Genomic DNA, 17,135 nt, shown 5'->3' on the forward strand with positions numbered 1-17,135 from the left:
TTCAACAATTACAGACAGTAATTGAGAATTGAGAAACAAATTGAGATGTTCTGTTGAAATTGCTCCTCTTTTTCATATATTTACTGGGCTTTTTCACATGAATAATTAGTTTGACATGTCTGCGCTGTACCATCGGGGTTCTGATCACTCCCCAGATCATTCTGCAGTACTCCTGCAACACCAGATACACAGTTGGAGAGAACCGCGCACCTCAGGAAGAACAGATGGCCGTTACAACCCCCCACAGCCTGACACCTTCCATCAGGGAGTCAGGCTGATGCTGAGGATGCCTAAAACCACAGAAGTATGAATCAATCAATTCTTTAGAAATTAGTCATGGAAATATTTTTTGAACTATCACACTCTATTCTCAACATTAATCAGGCACTTGAATCCTCTTTTGCTAGTTTTATCTGTAACAGGTAACTGCTGCAGGTTGTATACTGTATATATGTGTCAGTGTTCTGCCTTGAAATGTTATGACAGTTGCAACCACTGTGTTGGAGTTCGGATATTCTGTCTGTGCCTCCGTGGGTTTCCTTCTACAGTCCAAAGATGTACATGTTAGGTTCGTCTGTCCCTTTGTGTCCTCGCTGTCTGACTGGTGATCTGTCCACGATGTACTACTTCTTGCCAGGTGTCAGCTGGTATAGCTGGTGAAGAAAATAGATGGATGAATGGATGGATGCTGTGGCATAATTATATTTACTGCACAACACAGCCCTACGCACAGCAGTCATTTTGATGAATCATAGCAGGGAAAGCACAGGCGTTATTAAGAACATCAATCACTATTTCATTTAGCTATCTAGATTGTGGATATTTGCTCCAGCTACATTTCTGTCATGGGCTATCTGTTCAGTAGGTACGGGGAAATTTGCCAGACTAAATAAATAAGAAAACTGAAATACTGATTTGGTCTTCCAGCAATGAACAATTCTTTCCAGATAATGTAAAAGTTCAACAGAAGAATGTGAAAAAATGGCAACTCTCAGGATCTCATGTTTACAGTGTGACAGCTATGTAGACAGACACAGCTGGAAGCTATATCATACTGTATATACACCAAGTAGACTGAATACAGGAGTATTTAATACATTTGTATTGGATAAAATGTGGTGTAGTGTGGTGCAGTGCCTGATAATCTTTTGATTACTGTAATACATGAAAGTTATATTGAAAAGTTATAAAGGACATAAATAAACAGTGCCACAGAAATACTCAATTTATGTTAAACCCACACAATGACATTTTACAAAAGCAATGGTACAGTAAAATACTAGGTATTTTATTGTAAATGTTTTTATACATAATTTTATTTTACTAAACAAAAGCAAAAGCTTTTTTAAGCTCGTCAGACGGGGGTAAAACTCTTACTTAGGCCAGTCTTAAAGAACCAACCTTATGTACAGTATTGTATTGTCCATAAACATGTTTTATTACACTGAAATGTGTTCATATGCGATTTATGCACATTTTACAAGTTTGGTTTGTCTCAAAATGACTTGAATGGTTCTCTCTCTCTCTCTCTCTTTTTAGCCTGCTCTGGTTTGCCATATCCTGCACAGCACAGCCAACCATGTCCTTCACTAGGTGGCGGTAAAGCGCTGTGTCGCTTCAACTTAACTTCATGCTTTTAACAAGAAGGTTTGTCCTAACGGGCCACCGTACTTACTTGGGCGTTCAGGAGGAAACATGGCGGCCACCCTGGCAAGGAGGCTGTCCGGTGTGTAACTGCAGTTTGACATTAATACAGTTTTATTTCACCCTCTTGATGCGGTGCTTGTTTATCATCTGTGTGTTACCGAGCAGTGCTGTTCAGTAACACATACAGAAATAGCTGAATTCGGTTTTATATTCATGTGTTTCTCTGTCGTCCTTGTGTTTGACAACAGGGTTGCTGAGGCCGCTGTCCGTGTCTGTATGTGCCCGGACACCACAGACCTGTCAGTCCAGCCTCGTCCAGTCTGCGCATCTCTACAGTTCTTTTACAGCCGCTGTCCGTGCTCCTCTCCAGGGTACAGTGTGGCAGACACCACGCTACAACATACTGCAGAGGTAAGGAGTGAAGGAATAGAAATATGAGGGCGATGCATTTGAGTAATTAAGCTCCCCAAAGTAACAGGCTAGGTTAATGTTCGTCCTAATCACGATTAGGTACAGGTTTTCCTCCAGGAAACCGTTTCACCGAATTGATAATCCGAGCTAATCTCATCTTGTGACACTTTTGTTGGTAGTGGACAGCCGGTATACAGCATAGAGGACTTGCAGTGACACAGCACCTGCTTTCCACGCTCACTGGGAGTGTTTTGTAGTTGTTTGTTTCTACTGTTGGCAAAAGGCGTCTTTATTTCGGATATAAAACACAAAAAAACTGAGATGACTAAAATGTGACTTCAACAGCTGCATCACAGAGTCTTTATAATGTAAGCACTTTGCAGCGGGTCTGAAAAAACAATAGAGTTTTCTATTATTTATTTTACCTAAAATAAATAATTTATTTCACCTTTTTGGACCCCCATTTTTTATTCATAATTTCCTTAATTGTAAAGGCAAAACAAATTCAATGATGTGCTGGGAACTGACATGACAGCATGTCACAGCTGCTGCAGATTTGTCCACTGCACATCCATGATGTGAGTCTCCTGCTCCACCACATCCCAAAGTTGCATTCTGGTGATGATGGAGCCATTTGCATACAGTCATTCTCATTGTCATGTTCAAAGATATGAGTTTGAGAAGATTTGAGCTTTGTGACATGATGCTTTATCCTGCAGCCGTCAGAAGATGAGTACAGAGGTCAGAAAGGGAGGGACGTGGTCAGCAGCAATGCTCAGCTTAGTTGGTGCTAAGGGCTCAAAATGTGCCAAGAAAATATCCCCACACTATTCCAACATCAGCAGCAGTGTCAATAGTTGATACAGGGCAGTTTGACCTGTTTTCATGTTGTTTACTCATATTCTGACCCTACCATCTGAATGTGAAGCAACAATCAAGACTCATCAGACCAGGCAAGCTCTTTCCTGTCTTGTTGTCCAATTTTGGTGACCCAGTATTAACTGTAGCATCAGTTTCCTGTTCAGAGATGCTCTTCAGCACAGCTTGGTCATAATAGTGGGCATTTGAGTTACTGTTGCTTTTCTATCAAGTTGAAGCAGTCTGGTCATTCTCCTCTGACTTCTGGGCCCTATTTCAGGAAGCCGGTTTAGTGCAAACTCTGAGTAAGTATACCCTGAGTTAACGAAAACTCTGGGTTTTCGGTTTCACAAAGCGAGTTTAGATTAATTCTGAGTGAGTTACTATGACGACACACTCCGTGAAGCTAACCTGCCCCCTAGCAGGTTTACTTCAACTAACCCTAACTTTCTCCGCCTCTTTGTCGGAAACCTGACTGTAGGAAGTGTCGGACATGGCGTGCCCCTTCCTTGAAGAGCCAGTAGATGTTGAAGCCCAAATTCTCCGCAGAGCTCTCCGCCGGGAGAGAGTGATTAGAGCGCGTTCGGACATTTTATCATTTCCTGATGATTTCCTGTGTGAACGTTACCGTTTTTCAGCACAATCTATAATTTATTTGAATAACATCCTCAGGCCTAATATTGCTCATGTGACACATCGTGGACATTCTCTCAGTTCTGTACATATTATTTGTATTGCACTTCGGTTTTTTGCAAACAGGAGCTTTCTGTATAATATTGGTGACGCTGAGCACGTTTCCAAGGCTACCGTCTGTCGGGCAGTCAGGAATGTTACAGTTGCACTGAAACGTCTCCTGTACTCGTTTGTGGTGTTCCCCGGTCATAGACCCACAAGATTTATCAAAGAGGGATGCCACAAAATTGCAGGTATCAGGATGAACGAAACTTAATTCATGATGTGGTGATACTTGAACTACTACTTAAATTTTACATTTATTCTCACGGTTCCCAGGCGTGATTGGCTGTATAGATGGCACTCACATTCCAATCATTGCTCCTTCAGTAAATGAAGGAGACTATGTGAACAGGAAGTCTTTCCACAGCATTAATGTGCAGGTACATAGTTCCCTGTAGCATTTCAAACTAACAAATTATTTCATTATAGTAATGGATGCTAATTTGTGTTCTCTGCACTGTGAAGATCATATGTGATGCTGCCAACATTATCACAAATGTGGAAGCCAAGTGCTCAGCCTCTGTGAGTGGTGGTGGTGGTGGAGGACCCCCACCTGTTTTTCGGGCCTCCGCTTTTTTTTCTGTTGGCTATAACGGGTCACATTTGAGCATACAGAGTAAGCAAATATGTACTTGTAATGTGCTCAGATAATTTCAATAAGTGCTTACAGAGGGGAAATTAATGTAGCCTCTAACTGCAATTGATTTACATCGGACAAACAGACCAAGCACTATGGCTCATAATACAATTACACCTTACCTGTTTGGACTATATTTTTATATTTCATTTTTACTTGCTGCCAGGAACGTTTGGGGCCTGTTGGGTTGCACCTGCGCTCACATCACATCACAAAATAAAATGTATAAAATAAAAAATAAAATATAATAAAATAACGTGTTAAATGGGTGGAAATCCCTAGATCAATGTTTAAATTAACACTCACGCATTGACTCTGTCGGCTTTGTTTTGCCATGCATGCTCCCTTTCTTTTGCAGCTGAGGCTGCGTTACTTTTTTTCCGCGGAATTTGCATGTTATCGGCATATGTTGCCATCAGAATTTCGGCCTCAAGCGCTGTGAAATACATTGACCGCGCCTTCTTTCCCTTCGTCTCCATGGTGACTCGCTTAATCTGTGCTCCACTAATCAGGGCTTTATGTATCCTCGTGCACGCGCTTAATTTGGGGTTAAAGCAACTCCGCGTTGATTGAACTAATTGTTATCAGCCTTTCTGCAACCGAATATTCCGAGTTGGACAGTTCGGGGTTACTCAACCCTGAGTATCGTTTTTCACTCTGAGTTTTCTAAACCGGCTTCCTGAAATAGGGCCCTGGTGTTGAAGCATTTCCACCCAAACTGCTGCTCACTGGATACTTTCTCTTTTTTTAGCTCATTCTCTGTAAACCATAGAGATGACTGTTTGGGAAAATCCCAGCAGATTAGCAGCTTTTTAAATATTCTGACCCTTCTGACACAAATAACCATGCAACCATGTTCAGAGTCACTTCTTCCTCATTCTGATGCTCTGTTTTCATTTCAGTACATCCTCTACATGACAAAAGCCACTCAGTTGCTTCCATATGAGTGGATAATTATATATTTGTGTTAACAAGCTGGTGAACAGGTGTACAAAGTAAGTATGTTCTTTGTAACAGCTGTTCTGCTTCTCTCTGTTGTTGCAGGGTGTCGGCACTTGTTCCTAGTCGAACTCAGCAGCCAAGCAGAAGTCTGACTTACTATAGTGTCAAGAAGGGGAAGAGAAAGAGTGTAAAATCTGTCACAGATAGGTTCATGAGGCTGCACTGTGGCCTTTGGATCCGACGCAAGGTTTGTATGTGTTACAGCTGCTTGAGTCATATGTTAATTGTAGGTAACGTGTTAAATTTAACTTCTTGATTTTGAATATGAACAGGCTGGATACAAGAAGAAGCTCTGGAAGAAGAAACCTGCCAGACGAAAGCGCCTCAGAGAGATCGTATTCTGTAGCAAAACACAATGCAAGCTTTTAGATAAAATGACAACCTCATTTTGGAAAAGGAGAAACTGGTACGTCGATGATCCATACCTGAAGTACCACGATCGGGTCAACCTCAAACCCTAATTTGCTGATTCACGTAATGACATCTTGTCTTCTGCTTGTAATGTAATGATGTTGTATATGTGTCAGATAAATCATCACATTTTGCCATACTTTCCCTGTAAGTTTTCTTTTAAAGCAAATACGCAGAAAAAAGAACAGACACAAAAGTTCTGCTTTATATTTAATGGTTGTAAGTTGATTTCACCAACGGAAATATTTAAACAAGTGAAACAAATTGATAGTCATGAACCAATATGCCATCACATCACGTCTTTTTGTTTCATAATTCACAATTAAGTTTAAGTTGAATTAACTTGACATTCTGGCCTGCCAGAAAAAAAATCTGAGGATACGTTAGTACAATGACTTGCGTGTCTCCCACTGCTTAAAGTGTTAAGTGGCTAATTTACCAGTTAATAAGACATGTTTGTATGCGTATATATTTATTTAACCAACTGATAGCCATAACATTTCTTTTTATAAATCAACTAAAGAAGAAAATGTTTACCAGCAAGGCATCTGAAGAGGCCAACAGCTTCACACAAAAGCACTTAAGAAATCAAATTCTCATACAAATTAATAACAAAACATCATGCAATGATGACTTCATCAATCTACACACAAGTATACAGATCTGCAACTTTGTAACATGTTTTTTCCTGTTTTGCTTTGAATGAATTTCAAAGAAATCACCTCCAACACTACCACAGATACTACTAATGCTTAAACACATCATTTGATTCCCCCCACCCCCCATTTTTTATAACCTTTTATCTGTTTAAAGAGCATTTTATGTGCATAATAAGTGTATCTACAACATCAGAGTGAGTGACGTGTAAACAGAACAGTTGTACCTGAGAAGCTTTTTGTTTCAAACCCACCTTAAATGATACAGATACATAGAGGAAAGTTAGAAATCTACTGGGCTAATCCTGTCAATCGACAACCAGCACAGTGATACTTTGTTTAGAACGTCGCCGAGGTTCAGGCGCAGCGAGTAAAGTTCAGGATGAAAACAAACAACGCTTCACCACGCACTGCTAATTCATAAAGGTTGTAAACCTGAAAAACCACTAAAGTCACTCTCGTGATTTTCTAAATAACAACGGAAGCAAATAACGGTAACGAGAGTCGGGCTTAGAGTTGCTCAGTTCACAGCAGAACATTGCACAGTGATTTTAAACATGTAAATAAAAAGATAAAACAACCATGTCCATATACAGTTAATGTTTAACCATGTAGTATCCTACTCTTGCTACAGCAGAAAAGTGACTTAATCCTAATTGCACTAAAAACTGCCAATTAAATGACAGAACATGCTTAGAAACTAAACAGATTGTCAAAAACAGTCAGCTCCACTAACGAAACATCTTATGTAATGACTTTTTTTCTCTTTTCTTTCTTTCTTTTCTAAATCTGTGATGCACGTGTTGTTTTTTGGTACACAAAAAAACTATTTACCACCGAAAAAACGCACAATAATGAAAGTGATTGATGGTGGTGTTCAGTGACTTATATTTATTTATTTATTCAGCTATTTTAGATTATTGAGGGCAGTGATTTCTATTCTAAACCTAGTGCATATTAATAAGAACACTGTTGGAAATGCAACATTTAAGTTTCTGCTATCTCTTTTTTTAAGGCTTTAAGAGAGAGGTAATAAACAGAATCATATCTGTCACTTGTTGCTTGATCTTCGCTTGGATAACTGATTGATTTATTAATACTTTGTTGTGATAATTATTGAAGTGCAGAAAAGCTGCTCTCCAGAGAAAAATTATTTCACGTGGGTAAAAACAGCCCGGTCTATGCTGTTGATCCTTGGCTTCTATCACATTCTCTTGCTCACTGTGCCCGCTGTAATGTTCAGTGACAGTACATTCTGTTTAATAACAGCAGACTAATGCCTGGGAAGACACACATGCATTTGCCTGTCCAGACTTGATAGATTAAAAACAAAGAAATTATAAAGATGAAGCACACATAAACCTGTACATAAATACATATTCAATAACCAACGAACTCAAAGTGTCTTCTCAGCATGGCACCCATTCACTCATTTCTCCTACCTCAACATTTTAAATCATGAGTCACTTGCTATATGCTGTATATAGAGGGGTCATCATAGGTCACTTTGGTAATACCTTATTCCAAAGCAGGGCTGCTTCAGTCATGTAGCTTTTGGCCATTCAGTATTTTTGTTTTAACTTCTTGCAGAAAAGGCAGCTGGAGTAGTCTTGAGGACAGTTTCACATGGCTTCATTGTTCGAAGAAAGAGCACTCCTGGATCTTGTGAGAGGCCTTAAGACTCTATGAGGAGGCTAGAAGGGACGAGAGAAGCGAACAGAGAGATGGAATTCAGTCAGCCAGTAGCTGCAAGGAGTCGCAAAGTATTTAAAGGATAAAGGCTGGCATTATTTTGTATTTTTCTTATTGTCAAGATGAAAGCAAAACTAAGAAACAGTTTCCCTGTTTTTCCAATTTACCTCTCAGACCAAAGCCTGTTTATTTCTACAGAAGTCATTAACAGGAGAGGAGATTGCAAATATTTACTTTAATTCCTTTTAAGGAGCAGACGGCAATTTAAAAAAATGTACTGTAAACATTACAAAAGAGGAGTAAACATTGTAGTAGTGAATAATCTTCTTCTGTGGATTATCAGCTCAGTGTGCTGGGACCAGACTGTCTCTAGGGTAAAAACACAGCATGTAACGCTTTCAAAGGTTGCCAAGTGCAACACTTTTACTGAAGAGGCCGCCTAGTATCACTATGACTGTGAATGTGTTGTGTTTAATTCTTTGTTAGGGACACCTGTTCAGCTGCTTATTAACACAAATATCTAAAGAGCTAATAACATGGCAGGAACCCAGTGCATTTACGAACAATGACCTGCTGGATATTGAGCATCAGAATGGTGAAGAAAAGTGATTTAAGTGATGGCATGGTTGTTGGTGCCAGATGGTTCTGGTCTGAGTATTTCAGAAATTGTTGATCTACTGGGATTTTTCCCACACTGCCATCTGTAGAGTTTACAGAGAATCGTATGTAAAGAGAGAAAAATGCAGTGAGTGGTAGTTTTCTGGGTGAAAATGTCTTTTTGATATCAGATGTCAGAGGAGCATGACATGATTACCCAAATAGCCACTCTTTGCAACCAAGTTTATGCAGAAGAGCTTCTCTGAACACACAAGAGCAAAAGATCACTTCAGGTGCCACTCCTGCTAAGAACAGGAAACCGAGGCTGCAATTTCTACAGGCTCAAAAAATTGGACAATAGAAGAAATGCTGCCAGTATCCTAGTATTTTATAGGATACTATGGGTCCCTTAAAATCAACTCTTTATGACCACAGTACCTATCGTCTGATGGCTGCTTCCAGCAGGAAAATGTTGCATGTCACAAGGCTCAAATCATCTCAAGCTGGCTTCTTTAATACGACAGTGAGTTCACTGTTCTGGCCTCCACAGTCAACAGATCTCAATCCAACGTAGCAACTTTGAAATGTGGTGGAACGTGAGATTCCCACCATGGATATGCAGCGGACATATCTGCAGAAACTGTGTGACGCTATCATGTCAACCTGGACTGGAATCTCTGAGGAATGTTTCCAGTATCTTGTTGAATCTCTGCCATGAAGACTAAAGGTAGCTCTGAAAACAAAATAGGCTCCACCTGGTAAGAACAAGGTGGTACTTAAAGTGTCTGGTGAGTGTATGTTGAATCAAATGTGGCACAGAATAGCTTAAATGACATCAGTGTTTACTGACTGTTGAGAGGCTGTTCATAATTTTAATATGCAGCTTAATTAAGAGCTTGTGTCTTTAAAACTTGAATTTGGCCTGGTGGTTAAGAGAAGCATGCTTTACTGTTTTTCTCACGTTTCTCTTGTCAATAGCGAGACCTTAGAGCAGGGGTGGGCAATCTCAGTCCACGAGGGCCGGTGTCCCTAGATCTCACCTTGGGTCAACACACCTGAATCACACAATTAGTTCGTTACCAGGCCTCTGGAGAACTTCAGGACATGTTGAGGAGTTAATTTAGCCATTTAAATCAGCTTTGTTGGTTCGAGGACACATCTAAAACCTGTAGAGACACCGGCCCTCGTGGACTGAGATTGCACACCCCTGCCTTAGAGAATAGTAATGAATAGGTAAGTTTGGCCTTGCATCATTGGAGCTGTTACTAACTGATTGGGAGGGGGAGGGAAAAAGTCCTAGGTCTTGAGGCGTAAATGCACATTTGTTTCTCAGCAGAGTATTTGTGGTATCAGGGGACTGATGTGGTAATAACTTAAAAACAACAAAAAACTACAGTCCCATGTTGATTGTGATGAAACATTATGTCACTTAGCGCATGCGCTGTGGCTCACTGATGTTTCTACCAGGGTTTGGGTCGCACAGGAATAAGGAACAAGCTCTTTCAGGCTTTAGCTACCCAGGCAACACTCATTTGTAGTATCAATTCATTGTTGATTTTTTCATGTGATCTTCTGACAACTGAAAAAAAAATATTGCCAGCTTTATCCTTTAATAATCCTGCTTTATTTAGCTGTTCATTGAGAACGCCAATCAAAGACATACTAGGTGTTGAGGTTTATGAGTGAATGCTGGTTCATTCCAGGGAAGGATTTCACACAAACATTTCCACATCAAAACTAAAAGTTATTCTAAATGGGTGAAACACACTAGAAGGCAAACCGTGTGAATTTATCAACAATGTTTAATATTTCCAAAAAATCTGAGTCACTGCAATCATGCAATCATTATTTGAACTAAATAATGTTTCTACCAAGTTAATGCATGATTCAGTTTCATCAGTGCAGAAATTCTATTAGCAATCTGGCTCTCCACCATCGCATAGGTACTGGACCATGATGATTTATTTAGGCACGCAGCAGCAGAAATTAGTGAATCATTGAGTAAATCACCATTCTCAAGGGGCAGTTAGGATCAGACAGCAGCTGAGCAGCCACGTTCACAAGGCAGTGTACCTCAGGAGCCTTCCGCTTAGTCAGCCTGAGCTGTGGAGATTTTGACGCTGCCTGCGCCTCTTTCCTCACCTCCTCAGGCTGCTCCAGAGCCACCGGAGTGGGAGGTAGAGAGGGTGCGGAGGGTGGGGTGGACTGGGGTGTCATAGTGGGTGTAATGGGTGTGGGCTCAGACTCAGAAGTTGAAGCATTCTGGGACAGAAACTCCTTGGAGTCCCACTGGTCCAACCCCAACACCTCAAACTCAGTCATGTCAAAATCCTGCCCTGTACCGTGGGAAAAGGTCGGCAGCAGGGAATGAAAAACTAACCAATCAAAGGCCTAATGCTTCCCATTTCATTACAGAAGAGATGTAGCTGATTTTGGTCAGTTTGGGGATTACGAATGCTCATATCATAATCCATCATCATCCTGCATGCTGCACGACTGAGATCAAACACCAATTTGCTGCAGCAAATACAAGCATAACAAGGCTGTTCTTATTAGCCCTCCTTATGTCCTCCTTTCTATTATTTTAAGAGTCAGAGTAAACCTTCTTAGCCTGTTTTCCATGTCAAATAATGCCACAACAGAAGACAAAAGATAATATCGTAGAAGCTTTAGTGATTTTGCATTTTGGTGATTTTGTTGTTGTCAGCAAATCCAATGATCTCACAAAAAGATCAAAACCACAAAAAAGCAACTTTCTGATGCCTCTGCGCCTTAAGCGCCATTGTTATACAGAAAGTATAAAAAACACATTAATGAACCACATCTTAGCTCCAGCTGACATTTATTATGATTCATATTAATTTTAACTCCACCCCAAACCAACCATGCAACTAAAAATACAGCTCGCCAAATGTGTATTAATCCACAGCTGAAAATAGTCCCCAACAAATGTATCCAAGTAGCTACACTGCCCAGCTGTTTAGGACATTATTTAGACATATAAACATATGCAGCCTTAAAATGAACAACAGACAACGTCTAAGTCACAGAAAGTAATGGTTTTGGTCTTTTACTTGGATTTGTCGGCAATAACAAAGATCCTCAGAATGAATGAAAATTCAAACGCTGGCTCAGATGTTTACAGCAGCTTGGTTACCAAATATTCGATGACATACCCTTGCTAAGATTCATTATTTAATAATACCGTAACCCCATCGATATTAACAGTTGTTGTTACTTCTAAATTTAATTACATGAAAATTTTTTTAAATTATCTGAAAAATACAGCACCGAATTAGTACAAATAATAACCGATTCCACTGTTAAAGTTGGCACAAAATCCCTCCAGCTGCATGCGAGTTTTGTCACAGGATGGTTAGCCCTGTGAGGGCCTGACCTGCTCCAAACAGGAAGGTAGGGCTGAGGTTAGGGGGCCAGTCAGGAAAGCTGAGGTACTAAACAATATCTTTGGGCTTAAACGAGCTTGAACAGGAAAACAGATATCGCCTCGATAATCTGCGTCACACAAACCAGGCAGGCACTGCTGCAGCATTGTAATGGCTCCTACAGTGTGCTCATCGAGCCCATATTTCCATATTTTTCGGTATGTTGTGCTATTTAACTCATTTACATTTTTATAATGCTTTATAAGACTATTATTTGTTGTTTGTTTATTTAGTTTTCAGGGCTACTGTAGGTGGCATGAAGCAGTATGGAAATCACATCTCCTCACCCTTGTAGCTCTCAGACTTGCTGCGCATCATAGGTCGGGTTCGGTGCTGTGCGGCTGCAGGCTGCGTAGAGTCGGAGCTGCTGTTAACAGGGTCAGACTGGTAGGAAGAGAGATCCTGCATGCTGAAACTCCTGAGTCTGTCTGACAGAACTCCTTGACCCTAAACCGGGAAAGGCTATGTTTTAGTATCAGCAGCAGTGTGAGACAGGCTGGGGATGACATGGCATCATGAAATACACAAACATTACAGTAATCTGCTGCGTCCTCTGCTTCAAAAACAAATGTTCAAAGCTTCATGAATGTGATCGGCCGCAAAAACAACAAGCTTGACACATTATTTACAATGCCCGAGCACCGTACCCCCAGTGCAGTACAAAACAAATGTCCAGAGTCTGCATTACCTTTGTTGCAGCCATGACTGCAGCTGTGGCTGCAACGTTCAGTCCTTTTCTCCCAAAATGCACCAGTGTGTCATAGCTTTTGTCCTTTGCTTGGCAGATATACTCATCAATGTCCTAAACAAAGAGCAAAAAAAAAAGAATCACATGAACATGATGTATCTCATTGGCATTGTGTAATTGCTGGACAGCTGTTTCATGTGTTGCTTGACTGCATCATTTCATTCTGTGGCTTTTGATCTTCAGAAAGCTCATTTATCCATTTCCTGCCACACAAACAGAGGGGGGGAAAAAAGGTGGAAAGGAAAAGACGAATGGAAGAAGACTGTGACATGTCTTTGCCTTTGTCCAGCGGACACATTTTTAAAAGCTTAAGTGGGAAAGTGAATTGGCACAAAGGCACTTTTGTTCCTGAGACAGTCGCAAAACTCCAGTTCTATTAGACACAAAACCACGCGTGTTAGCTTAAAGCCTAGACTGAACATTTTGCCCCCTATGCCTTTCCTTTAACGGCACCAGAGGAAATAAAGGAAGATACAACAACAAAAAGGAAAGGGATTTCACCTTTTCTTTTGAGGAAAGCGTGGGATGAACAAACTTCCTGTATAGCACACTGGAACCTTTAGTGTAAGGGGATAGCAGCCACACCACAAAGGCTATCTTCAGTTCATAGTAGAAAGGAAGCCTGCAGTGAAAACACGGAGTAGCAGTAAAACACAATAACTTGTGTTTTTTTATGTCTGCCATAAAGATTGTTAATGATAACCCTACAAGACTCAAGACAAGAGTTGAAATATATTCCCCGGAGGGCCTCTGTACGATCATTGACACAAAACATCTGCAGTCACCTACCAACAAAGAAACATGTCTGTAAACACTTCCACAGATGTAAATAGGGCAAATATTATCCAGTACATCATCCATTTCACCTGCAATGTCATAGAAAAGTCAAATCTGTTAATGCAAATCCACATAAAACATTTCTATTTACTAATACATCATGGTGTTACTATTGTAAAGCTAAAAACATTTTACTCACGTATTCTTTCACATCTTTGGACTTCACAGCTTTATAAGAAGAGTATGCAGGATATAGTGTACCAAAGACGAGTCTAAAAGACAGAAAACCGATTAATATTCAGACATAAAAAAACGTGTCACAAAGACATGTTTAATGCAATAAAACATGATTAAAAACAATAAACTGCTGTGAAAAAGTCTATGTTTTGTTTCCAAAGTGACAGACTTTCTTGTAATTTTTAAATTGATCTCCATCAATAATTCTCCAGGCTTTCTGAAAATCTTTCAAATGTCTTCTTTGGACACTGGCTGTTGTTTAACTCATATGCTGTACAGTCTTTGTACTGCAGGAACTATTGGTTCCTATGACTACCTGTGAATCCTTTGAGCACCTAACCCAAGGGATGAACCAGTGTTGTGACTACACATAACTGACAACTTAGTGAAGAAGTAATTTTATACCTTTAGGCACTTTGTTGTTGTCAGGTTCCCATAAAAACACAGTTTGACAGGCATAAAATAGTATTTTTGGACCAACAAGATGATTCCTAAAGAGCCAGTAGCTGAAACTTTGTAATTTCTCAGCATGGTGTGCAGCGTGTCCTTAAAAAATTTGAGGAAAACTGACAAGCAGAGAACAAAAGACATTTGATAGAAAACAGAACAAAATGCAGGCAACATCCAAAGACAAGCTTTGAATGTCCTTCATAAGCTTGGAGAACTATTCCTGAAGACTACTTAAAGAAACAACAAGAAAACTCATCTGTGAGAGTGGAGGCATTAAAGAATAAAAGTGAACACATCAGATTTTTACTTTAAAGCTTATTAGTATTGCACAGCCTGTTTTTTTCCTCTATACTCTATTTTCATGTGTATTTGCATGTTTTTAATAAATCGCTGCACCTATTTCCCATTTTCCTAGCAAATTACGAGGGGTGAAAGACTTCTCCACAGCAGTGTATGCTGTGCATTAAAGCAATCCATATATAGACATTTGGGAATAATTCTTTCTTCTTAAGCATTTGTATGTACATTTTGTTTTGAATCTTTGGACCTCTTGTAGACATTTACAGGTTTCCAGGAAAGATGAGGTCAATCAGAAACTGTAAAGTATTACTCATGGCTAATACGGGCTTGGCAGCTGACAGATAAAGTCAAGTCATTTCAGGTAAAATTAGTTCACATATGTTGTCTTTTTTCTTTAAATTCCTCCTCTTATGCAAGCACCTGTGCTGCTGGGTGTCCGGACAGAGACGTGGACTCTGTGAAAGTGCTACAACCAAGCAACAGCAACAGCTGCGTAAGTGCGACCTGATCAAATTACTGACCCACATCATGTTGCTCGGGCCTGGCCGGCTAACTCGGAGTTCAGAAACACAAGGACGCTTAAAATATCGACGCAGCTAAAACCTTTCTGTTGGCCACCGATCCAAAAACGAATCTGCATAACCAGGTTTTGAGCTGCCAAAGCGCTGGCAGTCCAATCAGTGTAACAAAATCTCGTTATCGAAATGTAATTGCTTCCCTATTTCGAGGTTAGAGCCTACTGTTGCTTTACACAGTCTGCAATGATGCTGATTCATAGTTTGTGCAGGCGAAAAATAGCCATGACCTACACTAATAATAATAGGAAACAGGCAGCTATTGATATAAAAACATGGGGGTATATGCATCCACTCTTATAACATGAAATGCTCTTGCATTGTAACCTGAGAAGGCTGACCCATCCCTTTTGGGGGTTTTTTTCCAATGTGGGACATCCACACTCAATATTGGTCCACTCAAAGACCGCTCCTGTTGTTCAGACACCTCGCCACTCAGTGACATTTAGGGCTTCTGGCTATGAAAGAAGCCCCCAGATTTCAGGATCTGACTCATTTTTATCATCTCGTATGACGATAATACATTATTCACTCAATAACGTCATCTTTTTGTCTAGAATAAAAAACAAATCACTTGATAAAAACAAAGAGTGGCAGACTGCTGCGCGCTGCCAGCCTGTTAAGAAATACAGTAGGTCTATACAGGCCCGGGGCTCATTCCGGCTGAAACGACAAAGTACAATCCCATCAAACCCGGGCTGCTTTCAGTCAGAAATGAACAGCACGACACTTGCTCTCTATGTTGACGTCTGATTCTGATTAAAAAGGCTGTCAGGCAGAAATGCGGGGGCTTGTAAAGCGCGCAGCTTCTCCACCGTTAATGTGCGTCTCGATTTGCCACCTGCAACAATCAGGCGATGCGATCTGTTCATATCCCTCTATGACAGAGAATGTTTTAAATGAATTTAAAAAGGGGACTTACACCACAAGTCTAGAGATGATCCAGGAGACCATTGCGCTGGGAAGGCGACAGGACGCGCTGTCTGCAGGGAGGAGTTTCCTCCAGATGACAGGCGCGTCCAGGCGGCTGCGTGTGGACGCACACAGGCGGCAACGTGATGCGGGATAAACAGTGAGCGGCCTACAGCTCTTATCCATAGATGGCAGTGTTGCATTGCACAGACAGCAGACACACAACATGCCGGAGCGTGAGTCCTCAAGCCCACAAGGGTGTGTGGATGTGTCGATGCAGGGTTGCAAAGGAGACAAATATCTCCTGTTCCCCCTCTCCGTGCTCCTTTTAAGCGTTTGTATTCTGTAATCCCTTTCAAATTTACCTTTTAATACTGCAACCAAATCCCCGTAAAGCTCAAAGATCCACAAACTACCTCCTACTTGGAATAATACGGTAATACTACGTGGCCGATATGTTTGAATGAATACTTTTGTGGTCATTTAAATGAAGGTACACACACACACATGCATTACTGCAACGAAAACATTTTAATTAGCGATTTATCTACAAGTAAACTTCTTGATTGCTTGCTTTATGTCCGAATAGTAGAGAGTATTATCCATCACACTGCCTCAGAGCTGCAGATAGGAACAAATGTTTTAGTCTGAACACTCTTGAAAGAAAAGATTAAAGAAATGTATTAAACAACTGTAACGAGAACATTGTGTTTTCAACTGTTACCCATTAACACGTCATGCTCTTTAAACTACACACAGGCCCACTTCAGGATGCAGGGTTCTGATGTTACTACTATTCTATGGTGTAACATTTTTAAAGGGAATTTTTACAATTAATCAAATGACCACAAATCAAGTGACACTGGGGAATTTGAGGAAGATGCAGAGTAGCTAGTGTGGCCTAAAACAACGAGCAAGAGTCCAAATATTTCAGATTGTACTGACTGTAATCTTGCTCACAGTTGACATTTACAACTGAAGGTCAAACCTTATTAAAATGACCTCATAAAAACTAAAAAGTGATTTCAAGGACAGGGACATTGC

General features: G+C 40.4%; 2 protein-coding genes across 3 annotated transcripts; one reads left to right on the forward strand and one right to left on the reverse strand.

The window, feature by feature from the left end:
* The first annotated feature begins 1,594 nt into the window (after positions 1-1,594).
* Positions 1,595-5,840, forward strand: mrpl35 (mitochondrial ribosomal protein L35). Its single transcript, XM_080871450.1, has 4 exons — positions 1,595-1,726; positions 1,896-2,058; positions 5,333-5,477; positions 5,563-5,840. Exons 1-4 carry the CDS (start codon positions 1,696-1,698, stop codon positions 5,749-5,751), a joined length of 528 nt encoding a protein of 175 aa, XP_080727576.1. The 5' UTR covers positions 1,595-1,695; the 3' UTR covers positions 5,752-5,840.
* A 58-nt stretch (positions 5,841-5,898) lies between these two features.
* Positions 5,899-16,228, reverse strand: reep1 (receptor accessory protein 1). Of its 2 annotated transcripts, XM_080871448.1 has the most exons (8): positions 16,102-16,228; positions 13,817-13,889; positions 13,630-13,706; positions 13,342-13,462; positions 12,781-12,894; positions 12,380-12,539; positions 10,720-10,982; positions 5,899-8,051 (listed from the first exon to the last, which is right to left on the reverse strand). In XM_080871448.1, the coding sequence occupies exons 1-8, from the start codon at positions 16,131-16,133 to the stop codon at positions 7,980-7,982; spliced, it is 912 nt and encodes a 303-aa protein (XP_080727574.1). In that variant the 5' UTR covers positions 16,134-16,228; the 3' UTR covers positions 5,899-7,979. The 2 variants fall into 2 exon arrangements, with proteins under 2 accessions (XP_080727574.1, XP_080727575.1); XM_080871449.1 differs by lacking the exon at positions 10,720-10,982.
* Positions 16,229-17,135: the final 907 nt, after the last annotated feature.

The sequence above is a fragment of the Rhamphochromis sp. 'chilingali' genome (genome assembly GCF_963969265.1).
Source record: "Rhamphochromis sp. 'chilingali' genome assembly, chromosome: 21".
Classification (NCBI taxonomy): domain Eukaryota; kingdom Metazoa; phylum Chordata; class Actinopteri; order Cichliformes; family Cichlidae; genus Rhamphochromis; species Rhamphochromis sp. 'chilingali'.